At 41.8% G+C, this 20,505-nt stretch overlaps 1 protein-coding gene across 1 annotated transcript; it reads left to right on the forward strand.

The window, feature by feature from the left end:
• The first annotated feature begins 956 nt into the window (after positions 1-956).
• LOC142143224 (protein kinase C delta type-like) lies at positions 957-12,467 on the forward strand. Its single transcript, XM_075200936.1, has 7 exons — positions 957-1,017; positions 1,977-2,065; positions 5,504-5,566; positions 7,378-7,516; positions 8,472-8,615; positions 10,540-10,668; positions 12,300-12,467. Exons 2-7 carry the CDS (start codon positions 1,992-1,994, stop codon positions 12,465-12,467), a joined length of 717 nt encoding a protein of 238 aa, XP_075057037.1. The 5' UTR covers positions 957-1,017; positions 1,977-1,991.
• Positions 12,468-20,505: the final 8,038 nt, after the last annotated feature.

Here is a 20,505-nt window from a genome sequence, read left to right on the forward strand (position 1 = left end):
GCGCTGCGAACAGATACTGCAATCTTCACATGCAAAATCAAGCTCTCCAAAGTGGGCGGTACAGGTTGTATATATATATATATATATATATATATATATATATATATATACATACACTGTATATCCAGGTTCTCTATGATAGTTAATAAATGACATCAGTTCAAGTATAAAAATTGTTTTATAAAAATAAAAATATTTAAGATGCACTTTGTAAAGCTAAGTGAGAAATAATAGATTCCCATTGTAACTGACACAGCAATGGCAGCTGCACTCACTAGATTCTGTTAGTTGTATCTATAAAGGCAGATATAGAAGAAAAACACATATCCACTCTTTCCTCCATATTTTTCTCTTCTTGACCATTTTCTACATGGAGGAGGTGTCAGGGGCAGTGAATAATCTCATTGCCATGCCATTATGTATCTATCCCCAGGCATGATAGGAATAGAATAGGAATGAGGGCATAGGGGATATAGATATGAGTTCGTCTGACAAGAGAGAGTGGCAGATTTTGGAAAACACAGACAGGCATCATAGGTAAAAATCATCATCATCATCATCATCATGAACATTTATTTATATAGCGCCAGCAGATTCCTTAGCGCTTTACAATTGGGAACATCCATAGATGTGCATATATGTTGGAAGATAAATGCATTGGGTGTTATTATTAAACAGGAAAGTGAGGGGGTCCCGGATAATATTTTACACTAGTGGCTAGAGACATTTAGCTAAACTATGGTAACACAGAGTTAAATGTTGTAAAATAGGTGTTCCCCAATGTATAATATGTAAAGTCATTAAAGGATTAATGTCACGTTTAGAGGAGATGTTTATAAACATTTAGACACATACTTTATTTGTCCTCTAATGTTACATATTGTCTTTATGTTTCTGTGCTCTTTATGAGGCTGACCCTATAATGTCTCCTCTAGGTCCTGCTGGCAGCAGATTCTTATACAAGTCAGCATTTGGCTGTGAAAGTCATCAGCAAGAGGGATCTGCTAGTTGAGGGCAGTGATCATGTGATGGTGGAGCAGAGAGTGTTACAACTTGCATCTGGAAGCGCCTTCCTCGTACATGGTTGCTTTGCTTTCCAGACCAAGGTACCGCTGTGACCACCTCCTTATTGCCAAATATCCATACATATGTAATATAACCTCACTTGTTTCTACTGCAAATTGTGTTTCTTTACTAAAACAGTAAATCTTATCTCCTACATTCCAGATACATCCGGGATCTTTCGGGCTCATTCACATTATTATTTTGTTAAGTTCTGGAGATGCACAGTGCTAACAAATGCAGGTCTGCTGTATCTACATTGACATAGGGACTATTGATCCTTAGATCACTGCACCTGTGTCACAGCACAACACAGTACAACATGCCAGGAGTTCTTCATAAGGACTTTCTGCTTTGTTGATAGGGCACCTGGTCGGAGCACCTGTCCAGTGAAGAACCACATTCAGTAATAAATTCCTCTCCACAGCAGTGTTGAATCTCCTGTCCTGTCCACTCCTTCCATACTGGTCATTTAGTCATTTAATTTTGGGTATATCTGGGGATGAGCACTCACTTGATGTTACGGACAAGGTAGAGGATCATAAAGATGAAATGTCCGAAACTGAAAAAATTCAGACACTGAAAATTCAGTTAACAGCCATGTGTCCATGACTCCTTTTATCATATAGTTGGTGATATATCATCCACCATCACTGCTGTAAAACATTCCCCCCATTACCTCTGTAGTAACACAATCTCCCACCTGTTGCATCATATTTCTTTTCTGCCCCACCAACCTTTTTGGTAACACATTCTCTCCCCATCACCTATCTAGTAACACAATCTATCCCCCTTATCTCTAAAGTAACACAATTCTTCCCCATCCCTCCTCTGTAGAACATCCATGGTTTATTTTTCCACCTGGCTAACCCCACATGTTTAATTATACTTCTACGTCTACCATAAAACAGGAGCTTGTGCTACTTGGCATGGAATATGCAAGCGGCGGAGATTTCTTCAACTTGCTGCAGAGGAGAGGCCCCCTTGACATCCCCAGTGCAAGGTGAATATAAGAATAATACACTGTAAAAGCCACTGGATATAGGAAGGACTAAATGCATGAATCAGGAAGATAGATGGCATATTATAAATAACTATTTACACTATATTTTACAGAAAGACTGCTACTGATCGAAATAGATAAGACAATGTTATAAAGCATTACTCATGTCTGAGTTATTTCTTATAAGTAGGATATTTTAATATAAGCAGTGAAAAACTGGTCACAGTCTTAACATTATCTGACTCTTTGGTAAAGTACTGGCTCACAGCAGAGTTGCTGGAGGATTTTTCTCTGTTTTTTCCTCCATTCTAGATAATCCCACCTTTTCAAGCACCTGCTGTGATCCTATAAATTGATAGAGTAACTTCCATGTCTATATTACTGGGTAAAATCGTCAGCAGAGTTATGGCAGCTCTGGATCCCACATAAAAACAACAAAATAATGATGATTGATAAGACAAGCGCCAGGGGAGGGCTGGCAGACTTTAGCCTGGGGGGCAAGCACACAGCACTGGCCCATAACTAGCGGCCCATCCTTAAAGGGTGGTTTTTGGTACAATATATATTTATCTATATACAAAGAGGCTATTTGTGTTGCTTAATCCATATATATATATATATATATATATATATATATATATATATTTATGCCCAGGCCCAGAGCTGGATTAAGGCTCTGGGGAGCCTGGGCACTTTAGACAGGGTAACCCCCTATGATGTAGCATGGTTATCATTTTAGAGAAAAAATACACAAGCAATACTTGTGTGCACCACTGTTAGGTGCACACAGTTCTGCCTTCACGAGCAGTACACGATGAAGCGGGACATACCTCTCAACTGTCCTAAGCGAAACAGTCACCCAAATTCGAGACTGTCCCACCAGATTCAGGACAGTTGGCAGACTGTCCTGCTCTCTCCTACCTGTTCTTGTCACTGTCACCACTTGTGGCTGCTGGTTACTTTGGCTCTGGATCCTTGGAGGTCCTATTTGGTAAAAAAAATAAAAAAAATGGGTACATGAAATTTAGAAAACGTCAACAATCCCTGGCATTAAATCAATATATCACCCAAGTTTTATAATTAGGCCCCCCTCTGTCCCAGCACCTATAGTCACACATGTCCCCCTCTGTCCAGCACCTTTAGTCACACATGTCCCCCTCTGTCCCAGCACCTTTAGTCACACATGTCCCTCTCTGTCCCAGCACCTTTAGTCACACATGTCCATCTCTGTCCCAGCACCTATAGTCACACATGTCCCTCTCTGTCCCAGCACCTTTAGTCACACATGTCCATCTCTGTCCCAGCACCTATAGTCACACATGTCCCTCTCTGTCCCAGCACCTTTAGTCACACATGCCCATCTCTGTCCCAGCACCTATAGTCACACATGTCCCCCTCTGTCCCAGCACCTTTTGTCACACATGTCCCCTCTGTCCCAGCACCTTTAGTCACACATGTCCCTCTCTGTCCCAGCACCTTTAGTCACACATGTCCATCTCTGTCCCAGCACCTATGGTCACACATGTCCCTCTCTGTCCCAGCACCTTTAGTCACACATGTCCATCTTTGTCCCAGCACCTATAGTCACACATGTCCCTCTCTGTCCCAGCACCTTTAGTCACACATGTCCCCCTCTGTCCCAGCACCTTTAGTCACACATGTCCCCTCTGTCCCAGCACCTATAGTCACACATGTCCCCCTCTGTCCCAGCACCTTTAGTAACACATTTCCCCTCTATCCCAGCACCTATAGTCGCACATGTCCCCCTTTGTCCCAGCACCTTTAGTCACACATGTCCATCTCTGTCCCAGCACCTTTAGTCACACATGTATCCCTATACCCTGCAGCTTCAATTCCCCCACCCTACACACACTAACTCCCCCTTCCTCTTACCTTTTTGTACACGAGTGGCTCCAGGGACATAGAACTCTGCTGCAGCTCTGCACAGACCATAGAGTTCCAGCAGCCCCACCTACACTTCCTACCATGTGACCACGGAGGTCACATGACCTGGTGATGTAGCTGTTACTGAGATGCGATGGAGACAGCCTGCGCGGTCTGTGCAGGGGCTGTCACATCGCAGAGTACTCACTGCAGCCGGATCATTCATTCACAGAATTCATTCTGTGAATGGATGATGCCCCAGCATGGATGATGCAATGTGACAGCCCCTGCACAGACCGCACAGGCTGTCTCCATCGCATTACCACTGGACCACCAGGCGGCCCAAAATACTGTTATGCTGTCCGGCCCGGGTGCCATCTGCCCCCCTGCCCCCCGGGCCAGTCCGCCCCTGACAAGTGCTATATAAGGTTAAAGCTATGGGACTACTAATCAGTATTATATTGGCACTATAATCATGGCACCCATTATTCACTGCTTTAATCAATGACAAAAATAGGAAATGTTTTTACATGTTGAGCAGACAGTACATAGATTACATTATGTATAGAAAACTACTTAACTCACAGCTATTTATGAACCAGAAAAAAAACATATTTTTCCTTTGTATTGTAATGCATCTAATTTTGAGCGACTGTGTTCTTTATCACGGGTAAGCGCATGACTCACCTTTGTAGGATAGTGAGTTTATATGGAAATGCACAAATTGTTGCGTCCAGTGTTGTTTTCAATGACATGTGCTTGGTAGTTTTCCTTATAAGCCCTTTGTTTTATATTTATTTAATTGATTGAGGCAGAGATACCTCAATCTCGCCTTCCCCTATAGCAGCACCAGGGGTGGGCTGGCAAATTTTGGCCTGGGGGGGAACATTTGATTCAGCAGCCTATTTTAAAGGAGAAAAAATGCAGGTGGCCCAGTTACCCAGCCCAAAGTAGCCCACTTTAGGACTGGCCTGGGGGGCAGATGCCCCCCTGCCCAGCCTTCCCCTGAGCAGCACCACACCAGACACATCACTAAAGCAAAGGAACAGTCTGTCTCCCTATATCAAACAACATATGTTTCACATACTTGTCTCAGTCATGGATTATTATACTTTTAAGCATACAGGATCAAAAAACTAATGTTATTCTTGTTGTGGCTGATTGTCATAGGTTGTGGGAGCTAATACACAAAACAATTTCAGGTAGATAATAAAGTCCAAATAGGCCAAATAAATTGCCTTGTATGTGGCTACCAATTATGCCGACCTAAGAAGTGGTCAGATGGGTTCCATACTATAGTTTGTAACAAGTCCTCTGTTAATGGACATAATCATTGTCTGATTGTATTCTATGTTTTATATAGATCCTCATAAGTAATATATTGAATAAAAAAGATAGATACTTTCATATAGCACATAGAACAAAAAACATCATATCAGACAATTGGTCAGTGTAGAATAAAAACAGGGGCAGTTTAAAAGATTTCAGGGAGTTTCCTTAGCCATCAATTTAACATTACACTGATCCAACATTAACCTATTTTCTTTCCTCCAGGTTCTACGCTGCAGAAATTGTATGCGGGGTTCAATTCCTCCATTCTAAGGGCGTAATCCATCGGTAATTATAATGCTATAATATTAAAATAGTTTAATAAAGTTATATTGCAATGGATTCTAATTTCCACAGTATGATATATTTAGCATGAGGTCTGCTCTCTACTTTCTAATTGTCATACTTTTATTCATTGTCAAATATTTCCTTCTACAACTGACTGATAGCAGCTCTGCTTCCTGTGAAGGGAAATCTACAATGTTGCGGTACCATACTGTCACTTTACACGGGCAGCTGCATGTAATCGCGGACCGTAAAATTAATTGAGCATGCCCCAATGAGTTAGAAAGTTCTAAACTGGATACCAAGCAACATAGGCCCGGCCTAGGACAGAATAGGGTAGTAGGCAGGCCATGCATTCAACATCAGATCACATTTGTAACTTATTTTACATATATGTTCTTTTGCTGGGCACAAGGGCTCTGATGCCATGAGTCACAAATGCCTGCTATTAAAAACATCCTTAAGCATATTTTACTTACTGGTATAAAACAATTATGTATTATAAACAAATGGGAGTTGATTGAGTTTGGGCCTGTTAATAAATTAGGGTCGGGTAGCAGCACAGAAAATGTAGCCTAGGGGAAAGGCAATCCTGTATACTAGTCACTGGAAAGGGTTCTGCACAGGGTCTCTATGCTGGTAAATTGTGTGGGGTCACTGTGCAGGTATAATAAAGGGCTCACTGTGTATGTTCCCATAAACTTCACATCAACCTTAAACTCTAAACATTTGCATGCAAATAAACACACAGAGTCATGTATAAGTTGCTAAAAAATGGAAGGACTTTTATTATCATTTTGTATTAAACTAAACCTATGGTGGTGGAGAAAGGGCACTGCGAAACAGCTCTCAAGCTGATACCACTAGATCACATGGGGACTGGCGCAAACCGCCGTAAGTCCACAAACCAAAGGGGAACACATCCCCACATTACTTGCGCTGAATTGGCGTCAGAGTGACTGCCCCTTCCAAACTCACGCTGCCCTCCCTCACCGAGCCGGACAGGGACCCTCCTCACCGAAGGACCAAAAAAGGAGTTACTGGTGCCTCTAAGGGGACAGTGACCTGCGGCCAACTACCTGTGTGCCCACTAATCAGCCGCTGAACGCAGTGCCTTCCTACCGCAAACATTAACATATAAAATACTTAAACTGAGGAGTGGGTGGGTGGGATCTCGTGCTGCAGAGTGCGGCAGACCAGGAAGTACAGCCTGCTATATTAAATCAGGGACCCTCCCACAGAAGCTGGTCGGGCCCAACCCTATGTTAACCCCTTCAGGTAATTGTTCAGCTTGAACAAACACTGTCGCCCTTTAAGTGCGTTCATCCTAAAAGCCTCACTTGTCATGAGCTGAGAACATTTCTGGTATAATGTGTGATGACACGACTAAGTATAATGTGTGGGGTATAAACCGTAATGGTGAGATTAGTAATTTGGGTTTGTTTATGCCATTCTGCTAAATTTGCTTTGAATATTAAAATGGCACTACATGGTATCATTCTCAGAGCATTAAAAGTGATCAAAGGTTTCTTCATTTTCTGATTAGGACTCCATTTATGAAATGTAATAGAATACTTCTATACACATAAATAACATACATACAAAAGTGAGAAAACAGATATCACTAATCTGCAAATGATTATAATAGGCGCTGACACTCCAGAGTGACACTGCTAAACCTACTTTCAAAACTACTAATGTTCACAATGTACATATTTTAAGTGTAATTTCATTTTGCACAACAAAATAAATCTTGTTTGTATGAAAGCATCGCTTTAGGGCAAAGTGCATACAAAGGTTTTGTTTCTTCACAGAGACCTCAAGCCTGAAAACATCCTAGTGACCGAAACAGGCCATGTAAAGATCGCAGACTTCGGTCTTGCCATTGAAAACATGTATGGAGACCGAACAGCCACTAGCTATGCTGGAACGCCTGGCTATATTGCTCCTGAGGTGAGATGCACAGGATTTTCCTATAGTTTACTTATGTAATTATAGATATTTTGTACAGAAGCCTAGAGAAAAGCAATATGGCTACAAAGGAGAGACTTTAGAAACAGCCTGTACATTAACTGCATCTGCAAGCTGTCCAATAATGAGTAAAGCAAAGTGAGGTTTCACACAAGACCTCCAACAGAGATTATCAGTCAATTATCATTTTGAAGCTATTCTCATTACATAAATAGATGATTTTGCATATTTATCATTCTCAATGAATAGTAAGACTTCAGGTCTACCCTGTTTAAGTTGTACAGTTGCTTTGTCTGCAGAAGACCACTGATGATCCAACAATGGAAAGAGATAGTCCCCACGCTCCTTGAGCCCTGCTTTAGTGCTGGGGAGTCCTGGCTATAATACTGGTGCTAGCCACCTATTTTCGGGGGGAAAGTTTAGGCTGTATTTTATTATATGTATTAAATGATATGTCTTTTAATGTCAATATTGGGCACTTTTGAGAGAAAAGCACTATATAAATAAAAGTATTATTGTCAGTAAATAGGAGGAAAGTGTGGGGAATGATAGGTAAATAAGACATAAACTATTATTAGATTTCCTGAAATGTTAGGTTCAGAATTTACAAATAACTAAATAAATTATTATTATTATTATTATTATATATTAATAATAATAATAATAATAATAATAATAATCATACATTTGTAAAGTAACTACAGCCTACCCCATGAAATACAGCACTTGTTTATGTAACTACAAGTTTGCACTAAGTCACACATCAGTGTCCTGAATTGGAACATTATGTCTATTTTGATACTAACTAACTGCCAGTATCTATCTATTTTCACATAAAATATTATATAGAGTGATGGACCTGGGCAATGGGATAAAAGAACTAGAAGGAAAAATCGATTGCTGAAAAATGTAATAACTATTATCTCTCTGCTGGTAGATGCTGTCTGGTGAGGAGTATAATGCCGGTGCAGATTGGTTTTCATTTGGTGTCATCTTGACCAAAATGATTACTGGGAAGTACAAATATCACCGTACACTATTTAATGCACTTGGCTTGGAAGTAAAGGACATCGTTAAAAAGGTAAAATATATTTTAGATTTAATATTAGTAATTATCGCAGTAAATTATGTTATTTTAAGATCTATAGGCAGAAAAGTTGCTTCAGCACTTTGCTCGTGAGACACTATGTACAAACACCCATGTGACACCACACTGAGACCACTCCTGGAACGTGAGATAAATGATGTCTACTCATAGATGTGGCTCTAGATTTCCTGACCAGAGACCTTCTCCTCTCTCTACATAAACAGAAAGATCATTCCAGTGAAGTGCATACAGAACTGACTGAATGATCAAATTGTTTTTCAGCAATAATTCTTGTTAGAAAATGACACTATAATGAAATAATTAATTGGAGATTATTGCATAGTAAGAAAATTTGGAGAAGCATTACACATTTTTCTAGAAATATTTCTGCCAACGCCCTTCAATAATAATTATATTTCTAGTGATCACTGGTGTGGTCACTGAAGAATTTTGACAGTATCTATTCAGCCCTCACACCTTGACGTTGCTTATGCATACTTACATGTTTGTGTAATAGGATTCATAGAAATAATACTCTCATTTCTATATTTCCTATATCCCCTTAGATTGTAATCTCTAACAAGCAGGATCCTCTTCCTTCGTGTCCTCCTCCACTCATTACTTAAGCCACCAGCCAGTGGCGGATCCAGGGAGGGCGATCGGGGCGATCGCCCCCCCTAGCAGGGGCTTGCTGCCGGCGACTGCACACTATGTGCAGATCCGTTCAGCAGAGAGAGTTAGGGAGAGAGTCCTGCCCAACTGCTCTGATTGACACAATCAGAGCAGCCGGGCAGGACTCTCTCCCTAACTCTCTCTGCTGAACGGATCTGCACATAGTGTGCAGCCGTCAGCAGCCTTAGGTGTCAAAAAGGGGGCGGGGCTAAATTGCCCCCCCTAAATCGCCCCTGGTACAATTAACTTCTGGATCCGCCCCTGCCACCAGCTCACCTGTGTCTTTCCTTCTACCCTCAACAAGTGGCACTGAGTCTGTTTCCTGTACCCACACACATGGGTACAGGCTCAGATTGTGCTAATTAATTCCCTCTTTCAGCCCGCGCCTGCCGCTGAGCACTTTATTTCTTGCTGGTTTGGCTATTCAATTGCTGTTTATTCTATTGTTTTACCTAATTTGTAGTGCACTGTTTTTGTTTTTACTGTAATGTCCTATTTTTGCCTAATACTGTTTTACTGTAATCTCTATGTATGGCGCTGAGGACCTTTTGTGGCACCTTATAAATAAACAGCAATAATAATAATAATAATAATATTTCCAAATAATTGTGCAGTTTATATTTAAACCAGACCAGAATACCTATAGCATAGACAAATAAAAATTAGGCCAAATAAAAGGAATAACTGGTGGTTAGATGTTCTGGTTGTAGAATAATGTTAATATGATGCTACTGACCCCAAATATGCGCAGCATGGGGGCTTAGTGGTTATCACTTCTGTCTCACAGCACTGGGGTCATGGGTTCGATTCCCGACCATGGCCTTATCTGTGTGGAGTTTGTATGTTCTCCCCGTGTTTGAGTGGGTGTCCTCCAGGTGCTCTGGTTTCCTTCCACTCTATAAAAACATACTAGTAGGTTAATTGGCTGCTTTCAATTTCACCCTAGTCTCTCTCTGTCTGTGTGTGTCTATGTTAGGGAATTAAGACTGTAAGCTCCAATGGGGCAGGGACTGATATGGGTGTGTACAGCGCTGCGGAATTAGTGGCGCTATAGAAATAGATGATGATGATGATGATGAAATATGATCTCAGTATCAACCTCCTGTAGCCATGGACAAATCATGCTATATGCCTCTGTTTCTGTTTGGAAATTGATTGTAATGTGTAGAAATGCAGTGCCTGAAAAGTCTGTGCTCCGTGCTGTGTAAATCAAAGTCCCTAAATCACAATCAAATTACTTTTTCAGCTCCTCTGTAAAGATCAAGACATGCGATTGGGAGTTCATGGAAACATCCGCCAGCATCCATTTTTTGAGCATGTTGACTGGGTCTCGTTGGAAGCCCTTAAGGTTGAACCCCCATACATACCTGCACCAGTAAGTACACAGCAGAACTTGTACAAGCACTTGTGGTGCCTGTAAATAAATGTTGTTCAGCATATGGTACATATGTATAAGGCACATAGACCTGCTGAGATGTAGACATGTGTACACATGTATCAGATGTCATGCAACCATTTGACGTTTGTTTTTTATGCAAAAAGCATCTCTACTTTAACACAATTATAACAGGGAAATTTAAAATCCATGTTCAAAGATTACAACAAGAAACATTTGGAAGAGATTAATTTCTACTACTGGAGCCATATAAGTAGAAAATACTTTATTATTACTTTAACCATACTTTCTGTTCGCTGAATTCACATGTGTGAAAATATCCGCTGATAATTTTTGAATAGTAAATGTTTGCATTGTACTTCATAATAAATTAATATGACAAAGTGCCTCAAGCTTCAGTGGTGTCATTAGTTGCTTACGAAATGATGGGCTTCATTCTTATAAATGTTGGTTCAGGGCACAAATATTTAATCTCCTGGGCATCTATTGTGAAGCACAACATGTCCGCTGCCAGCACTAAGCCAGCTTTGAATGCACCATGCACCTTGATTTCCATCAGTGTACCTATATTTCCATCAAGGTGCATGGGCTTGTGAGCAAGATGGTGGCATTAGTAGAAGACCACTAGTTGGCACAGATAGATGACTTGGGTAGAATAAGGAAGTTTCTTACAAAGCAGCAGTAGGCACACCAACACACCTACATTTCCAGATCAATGCAGAAACCAAGATTTCTTTTGCACCAACACAGCGCTGGTGACCTTTAGGTCTCATTTTAAACTTTTAATAGGACCCTTTTGTCCTTAAGTTGCATTTTGGACAACATATACACAAAGTTGTCATATATAATACAGTGTAAACCTGTAGTGTGTAAACCTGCGACTTGAAGGGTGGAATGGGAGAGGGAAAGGGCTGATGAACGTAGGCAATGTATAGCAAGGCCGTGCTGAGGGCGTGTCAATACAGATGTGGCTGATCCAAGTCCTGGGTTCCACTTAAGTATGTGTTCTTTAGCCATATCATTTGCACTAGTTACAGGATAGGTGTAACTGCTGACTGATAGTGATGATTAATACGGTATACGGTATACACGTATGTGTGCTACTAACTAGCTTAGAACATGTGTATGCAAGTAAGATAGACTATGAAAATGCATTTAATGTACAGTGCACATTTAGAACATCCTGGCATGCATTTACTATTTAAAATAAATGGAAAAAAATAATTATATTTTTACAGATATTTTTATCAATGAATATACTATTAAGAGTTGCTAAGTTATTATATAAAACATTTTTGTGCATGTACTTTTGCTAAGACTTTAAATTGCTCATATGCGTACCTTGGACTCTGTTCTGTCTGTCTACATACAGCAAGTAAGGTTTAGGTAGAGCGATTCAGATTCAAATGGAAATATAACTTGAGATCTTCTTGTATTTAAATAAGGTCAGAACTATGGTCAAGTTACGCAATGTTTTTTAAACGCAAGTTGCGTCCGCATATGAAACAGTCTCATAAAAAAGAACAACTAGCAGTATCATAAATAATTTCTGTACTCCTAAAAAGATAAAAGTAATAGCTAAAGTACACTTTTGTTTTGCTTTTCTATAGATAACAATTACACACTCTCGCTCCAAAAAGATCGATTTAAAAAGGATGGAAAAAGCAGAGGCCCAGAGAGCAGCTATAGCATCCAAGGACCAGGCCATGTTTAGAGGGTTCACATTTGTCACCTCCAAGTGGAAAACCCTCCCAACGGCAACGGGCCCGAGGCAATAGCAATGCTGGTTAGAGCAATATTTTCTCTATATATGTATATATGTGTATATAATGCATATATTTTATGTATTTGTCTGCTCATGTCTAAAAGTGTGTGTGTTATACTACTACATGACCTGACACAGCTATACAACTTTATACATTATCCACACATTGTTGATTAGATTAAGCTCTTAGCACGTTATTCATTTAGCATACATATCACATACAGAGGCACCAATCACTGTATGTGCCAGAGTCTACAGCTCCTTCACTCACACAACTTGCACCTGGCACACTCACTACACTATTTACCTACTTTATTTAAACACTGCCTGAAGCTCACGCCCTTTAAATTCCTGGCAAAATCTGTTAGTCTTCTATGCATAAGCATAAAATGCCTTGGGTAAGAAATATATAATCCCTGCTCCAACATCCAGAACAACAGCCAATACAATATGCAGGGACTGTGCGCAAGAGGTGGAACGCAAAGACTGCAGTCCATCACCTCACCACTCGACAAGTTTTTCTGCTATCCACACAACTTCTGGTTTGTGTTCCAACCGGCAGCCATCTTTAACTCCACCAGTAAACACTACATGTAAACCTGGATACCTAAGAATAAGGCACTACTTCTAATCTCCTTAGAACCTACATTACAAACAAATTGCTCTTATAAGAGAAAATAAGCTATATATCATATAACACAAAGTTATTTAAAAAAAACCAGAGCTCATAATCGCATAGAACTTTATTTGCAAAAGAGCTGTAAAGATTAGTTCCAGTAACAATACACAACTTTGAATCAGACCATGAAATCAAAATATTTAAAGAAGTAACAACCCACAGCACAGTACCAGGAAACCACACCTTAGAAAACAAAATCAGCAAGGTAGTATGGGCTTAGCGGGGTGTAGCATGTATGTCGTGGCCCTTGGGGTTATTCTTAAGCATAGCCTGAGTGCGGGAGAACAGGGTCTGGTTGAATAAGCTTAGCCAGACACCACTGCTAGAGGAGTGATAAGTTTCCGGGAAGCCAGGGAATTGATGCAGGAGCTAACTTGTGTTTCTAATATGAAGGGGTAAATTTCCTGGAGGAGTATAGTAGAAGGGTAATCCCTCAGACAGACAGTAAGGGGAGTATACAAAGATATTAGGGAGACAAATATGTAATAGTTCACTGTAGTCCACTGAAGCCCAGGGGATGCTACCAGAGATTCACCTTCTGGTTTCCTACTGGTACACAGAACGTATTTAAACAGAGTGCCAAGATGTCCAAGGGGCAGGGAGGAAGCATTAGTATGGCTGTATCAATATATATAGGGTATTAACAATGTACAGGAGTGAAACAATCTTCAAATGAAGAGAAATATTAGAACACGAGGACATGCACTGAAACTGGAGGGAAGTAGGTTCAGAGGAAATTTGAGGAAAAACTACTTCACTGAAAGGGTGGTGGATAAATGAAATAGTCTCCTACCAGAGGTGGTAGATATTAATACAATAGAGCAATTTAAACATACTTGGGACAAAATAAGGATATCCTTACACAGATTAAAAGACCAAATAGGGTTTGAGGTTACCGTAGGTTCATAAAAAAAAATGGCCAGACTAGATGGACCAAGCGGTTCTGTTCTGCCATCAAATTCTATGTTTCTATGTTAAGAGCTGTACATATTTACTTAAGAGCTTTTTTAATACTATCTTTCCAACACACAGGCATTACGATTTTCTTCAAACCCCTCCTACTACCACAGCCACCCACTGCAACTATCCTGCTCCACACCAGCCTTTCTCCCACATCACTGTTGCCCCTCACCCTACCTCTACTTACTCTACACTGTTTCACCACAATCTGCGGGTAGTTCACCATCACTCATCCACTTCTCATCCCCTACCTTGCTACACCCATCCACATACAAACATCCCATATCCTCTTATACATACTTTCTACCCTCCTGCCACTTCCTACAACAATACTCTTCCCACCCTCTTCAATAACATTTTCACCTCAGTCACTCAACCACCCCCACTCTCTTCTTTCTTGTTCCCTTACCAGGACTGCCTAGAAGGAATGCAGATGAAAGTAAATGTAAGGAAAGACTAAAAGATTGAAAGAACTTCAAGGATAACAGGTACATACTACAAGGAGAACTGATACACCCCTACAAGGAAAATAGATACACTCTTCATTTCTATACTAACTCTCACCAACAACCATAACTCACCAGGAATACACTAGAGAAGACAAATACCAAGAATACGCTGGAAGCGACTAATTCCAGGAATATACTGGAGGAGAATGACACTAGCAATATACTGGAGATGGTTGATACTAGGAATACACTGGATAAGACCGATACCAAGAATACACTGGAGAAGACAGATACCAGGAACACACTGGACATGGACTGATACCGGGAGTATGCTGGAGATGAGAGATACCAGGAATGCACTGGAGATGATTGATACCAGGAATGCACTGTAGATTGTTGATACCAGGAAGACACTGGAGATGGTATATACCAGGAATACACTGGACATGATTGATACAAGGAGAACGCTGGAGAAGACAGATACCAGGAATACACTGGAGAAGACAGATACCAGGAACACACCAGACATGGACTGATACCAGGAATACACTGGAGATGGCACAGTGGCCTAGTGGTTAGCACGTCTGCCTCACAGCACTGGGGTCATGAGTTCAATTCCCAACCATGGCCTTATCTGTGTGGAGTTTGTATGTTCTCCCTGTGTTTGCGTGGGTTTCCTCCGGGTGCTCCGGTTTCCTACCACACTCCAAAAACATACTGGTAGGTTAATTGGTTGCAATCAAAAATTGACCCTAGTCAATTGTCTGTCTGTGTGTGAGTGTCTATAGTAGGGAATTTAGACTGTAAGCTCCAATGGGGCAGGGACTGATGTGAATGAGTTCTCTGTACAGCGCTGCGGAATTAGTGGCGCTATATAAATAAATGATGATGATGATGATGATGATGATGATATACCAGGAATACACTGGAGATGATTGATACAAGGAGAACGCTGGAGAAGAGAGATACCAGGAATACACTGGAGATGATCGATACCAGGAGTATCACGGAGATGACTGAGGAATCAGAGATTGAAAGAACTCCAAGGATAACAGGTACATACTACAAGGAGAACTGATACATCCCTTAAAGGAAAATGAGTACACTCTTCATTTCTACTGTGACTCTCCCCAACAACCCCAAATCAACAGGACCATGTTGGAGATGACTAATAGCAGGAATACACTGGCAATGACAGATACCAGGAATACACTGGAGAAGACAGATACCAGGAATACACCGGAGAAGACAGATACCGGAATACTCTGGACATGATTGATACCAGGAGTATGCTGGAGATAACAGATACCAGGAAAACCCTGAAGATATATACTGGGGTTTGTGCTTCAGGGAGGGATAGGAATCTCAAGGAGTGGAATATAGACATGTTCACCGTCACAGAGAAGGCCAAGAAAGTTGTAGCTGCGGCTAAGGCAAAGGGCGGTGACGTTGAGGCTAGTTTTAAAACTTACAGAAATTGGTTGAGCGGAGTGTATCTGTGTATGGCCTTTTATCTTCAGTCTCGTTCCAGGGAGTACATGGAGGTGCCTTCGAATGATACATGGGATGTATGTATCATCTGGCATATGATGAAGAGTTTAGGTCAAAATACGATGGTCACCCAAATCTGTTATTTGGGTTCAAGTCAAGGCCTGGCAAAAAGTTATGGAGGAGGGGTGGGTTGACCCCTTCCCTGCGGTCATAAGGCATCCTCCGTGGCGAGGGAAGCCTGGCATGCCAGTAAAGTGAAAAAGGCAATGTTATGCCTTTAATAGGGGATAATGTGAACGGGGTGCTGCATGCAGGTTCGCACATACATGCTCTCTCTGTAGTGGGCCCCACATGGCCAGGGATTGTGACAAAACGGCAAGAGGGGGTGGGGCAGGAGTCTCCACACCCGCTGGAGCTATTTAAGGTGGTTTCCCCAATAGTTTTTTCAAGCCTTTCCCGTTGGCTGGATTGATATCCACAGCAGGCATATGTGGAGTTTTCTGTGTTCCAGGTTTCTTCAGGGTTTCCATTTGCTAATCAAGGGGTCCGTGTGGACCTCTCGGGTCCCTAATTTAAAGTTGACATTTATGTTTCTGGAGGTCTTAGTCGAAAATGTGGGAAATGAGGTGGTTTTAGGACATATGTGCAGCCCCTGTTCAGAGACCCCGCTGAAAGGCATGGTGATTTCCCAGATTGATGTGGTGCCTTACTCAGCATCTATCATTCCCGCCTGAGGCTTCAGTAAATGATGCAATCCCAAAGCATTATTGCACAATGACCTATCAGTCCTTTGAATCTGCACTGGATTTGGTTTGTAGCTTTGGGAAAGGGGCTTTATTGGCGAAGGTGGACATTCAGTCCGCATTCCGCCTTCTCCCCTTGCACCCTGGCTCCTTTCCTTTCATGGGATTTCAAATGAAGGACGGGTTCTATATGGACAAGTGCCTTCCCATGGGCTGCGCTATTTCCTGCTCATTCTTTGAGTGTTTCAGTACTTTTCTGCACTGGTGTGTGACAGATGGGAAGGGTCACCAGGGGGTCGCTCACTATTTGGATGACTTCCTGGTGATAGGCCCAAGTCAGTCCGTGACTTGTGGAGAGGATTTATTCTCCCTGGTGGCCTTGTTTTACTCTCTGGGGGTGCTGGTTCCACATGATAATACAGAGTGTCCCACGGATCGGCTGTCTTATCTGGGAATTGAAATTGATACTCAAATGGGCCTATTAAGGTTACCTGCGTACAAGGTTAAGAAATTGCTGTCAATGATCTGCACGGGCTACAGTCCTCAAAGATAAGGCTGAAAGAAGCTCAATCTCTGCTGGGACTGTTTAATTCTGCTTGAAGGGTTATACCGAAGGGCAAAATGTTTTGCCGCAAGCTGGACAGGGCAACTACTGGCTTCTCCCGGCCTCAATGTCATATTCCTCTGTCCCATGAGATTAGGGAATACTTGCGGGTGCGGAAACTGTTTCTCCAGGATTTCAACAGTATCCGTGTCTGGCTCGATCTCCCGAATTCCAGTCGGGAGTTACAGGTATTCACGGATTCCGCGGGCTCAGTTGGATTCAGGGCAAACTTCGCAGGTGACTGGTGCATATCGCGCTGGCTCACTGATTGGGTCCGTTCCGGTTGGAAGGCTAATTTGGCTCTCAATGCTTCTCTGTCCTGTTTATGTATGGCAGATTGAGAGGCCGGAATAAGGAGCCTGGCAGAATGTTCGTTAGCTCCTGCTACGCTGTGTAGATATCAGGATGCCTGGAGGGGGTGGTTCATTTTTCCGAATGTGGTTCCCACTGGTAGTAGGGATGGGTACAATCGTATGTAGGGCTTTGTGCGGGCTGGCTATACCGCCGGTAAGTCAGAGTCAGCGATGTGCGCCACCCTGGCAGGCATATAATTTTTCTCTAAAATGTTTGGTTTAGTTGATGTGACAGAGAGTTTATAATAATTAGGGCGCTGCAGGGCTGGGCAAGGAGACGTGCAGGTGGCCGCTAGCTTTTCTGCACTGGGGCCAAAGGATGCATTACCTTGACTGGTGCATAATGATGGGTCCTCTTCACGCGGTACCAGTTTAGACGCCTTGGGTTTGAATAGCACGCAATTTGGCACACATTCGTTTAAAATAGGTGCGTCCATGTCTGTAGCTGTAGATAGGGAGTCAGGCCTATATAGGCAGATGGAAGTCCACTGCATATCAGCGATACGTGAGACCCTCTCTTCTCTCTTACACTTTTCTTATCCTCCTCTTCAGGGGTTGACACGGGACTCTGTTGCTTGCTGCTCTTGGGTGCAGGGGCGCGAAGGGATTTCTCCGGATTTTCCCTCTAAAGTGGACCTGATTGGCTATTGGTCCACAAGGTTTTGACGGTTTTTACCTTCGCCTGTGTCGCCTGTCCTTTTCTTCTTCTTGTCATTCTTCTTCTCTTTCTCTTTTTGTTTCCTCCTTAACTCCACCAATTTTCATTCTTCTCCTTGGATTGAGTCTTGCTTGTCTTGATGTGCAGTGGCTTCTATAGATAATGGCCTATGGGATTGGTATGTTGTTGTGTGGTGCCATAACAGTGTTGTTTTTGATGCATTATAGTGGATGGATCTCGCTGAAGCTCTCGGTCCTGGGTCACTCGTTTTATGCATTGGGCTGCTTTACAAGTAGCGGTATCTTGGTTAGGCTTGAGGGGAATGAGGTGGCCGAGTTTTAAAATTTCCACAAAAATAGCGGAGAGTGGGGTTCCCCATATTTTGGTTATACATCTGGGTGGAAATGATTTCAACAATGCCAAATCTATTGAGTTGTACCTAGCATGGGTTCATGGTTCCTGGCATTAATTGTTTCTGTGCTAGTCCGACATAGTTCCCCAGCTAGTGTGAAGATTTATCGCAGATGGAAGAATGGCGGACCGTGGCCGTAAAAAGGTGAATGTTGTCATGGCCAAGTATCTATGGTTAATTGGTGGTCTTCGAATTGAGCATGCAGGAATTAGGTTTCTGAACCCGGGCCTCTACAGGCCTGATAAGGTGCACCTTAGAGATGAGGGGTTAGGTATCTTTATAGCAGAGATTTATAGGGTGCTAGGCAAATTGGATAAGGGATAGTATAGTGGCAGGCCTAGTTTCCGGTGGGAACCTGGCATGGCAGGAGAACACTGTACATAATAAACAAAGTGGGTGAAGCACACATTCATGGTAGTCAGTCATTTGGAACCCATGCCCTTCGAAGAGTCAGCTTAGGTTTGTACAGCACAGCTCATCTGGGCTGACTTGCGGAGCATTACGATTAGCCCAGAGGGGTGCCGATTCCAGGGATGTCCCATTAAGTTTAAGAAACAGTGTGTGCTTATGGATGGACAAAGTCGAGTACAGTGTTCTCCTGTCACCATATCAGTTACAGTTTAATTTAAATAAATAAGAGTTATTTGCCAACAAATCGGTGTGGTTTCTTTATTATATTACTTAGGAGTTAAGGTTAAGACTAAGGTCTATTGTTTACAATATCAACCCTGAGCATTTTACTAGAACTGAGGGATGGATTGAGGAGTTGGGTACCAAATGATGAATGTGATGGCACCGACTACAACAAGCGCGACGCAAAAAATCAGATTTCCACAATGACTATAAAAACCAAATGCAGACTTAGCATAAAACTAACAATAGAGATCACCGACCTGCTTTTCTTACATAACGAACCCTGGCAAAGACGGCACTTTGTATGCAAGTCAGTTTGCATAGCGACTTCAACTTTACTCTATTTAAAGTGGAAAAGCGAGTCCTGTTCCCAGGCTCAGTTACAGTCCTGTTGCCTGTTGTCAGGAAGAGAGAGAAAGGTAACTGGCCCAGGAAGCTTATATGCCGTTTTAGTTAACAAAAAACAGTGACGATTTCACAATGTACACAAAGATAAACTAAGTCACTTCTTCATTGGTCCAGGGGTTTGGTCGGTCCAGTATAATGCAAATCATAGGTCAGTTCAAAGGACTCCTACGGTAAATTGGAGGTCAGATCACTCCAACAGCTGAGCACAAGTGCCTAAGGGAACCGACCTAATCTAGTTTAAACCAACCTATTTGCATTCCAAACACAATATCATTTTGAGTATTAATCCATTATCTTCCATAACTAGCGATCGCAGGAAGCGATTGCTTTACTGATGGTAGCGGATTCCTGATGGTAATGTGTAGATCAAAATTACACTAAACATGATACATTTCCTATATCCTGAGCCTTAGATACCTTTAATATAATATCATTTATGTATAAATACTTTCTCATACATTTTACTAATAAATAAATGTGGATTGGAACCTTAATAAATGTGTACTTTTTACACGTGTAAGTGCGAATGTAAATGTGTGTGTTATTAATCCGTGCAATTGCGTCACTACATGTGGCGTACCAATCGAATGGAAAACAATTTTTAATCAATTTAGTTTATTTCATCCAATTATTTGACTCCCACAACCCGGAGATATGTTGG

This window comes from Mixophyes fleayi, chromosome 3 (genome assembly GCF_038048845.1).
Source record: "Mixophyes fleayi isolate aMixFle1 chromosome 3, aMixFle1.hap1, whole genome shotgun sequence".
Classification (NCBI taxonomy): domain Eukaryota; kingdom Metazoa; phylum Chordata; class Amphibia; order Anura; family Limnodynastidae; genus Mixophyes; species Mixophyes fleayi.

Bases quoted from the DNA above. Each gene is read 5' to 3' on its own strand.
- LOC142143224 (XM_075200936.1), top strand. From the start codon at position 1,992: ATGGAATATGCAAGCGGCGGAGATTTCTTCAACTTGCTGCAGAGGAGA. The intron at 5,567-7,377 runs GTAATTATAATG...GTTTCTTCACAG, and splicing joins TCTAAGGGCGTAATCCATCG to AGACCTCAAGCCTGAAAACA. The intron at 8,616-10,539 runs GTAAAATATATT...TTACTTTTTCAG, and splicing joins TAAAGGACATCGTTAAAAAG to CTCCTCTGTAAAGATCAAGA.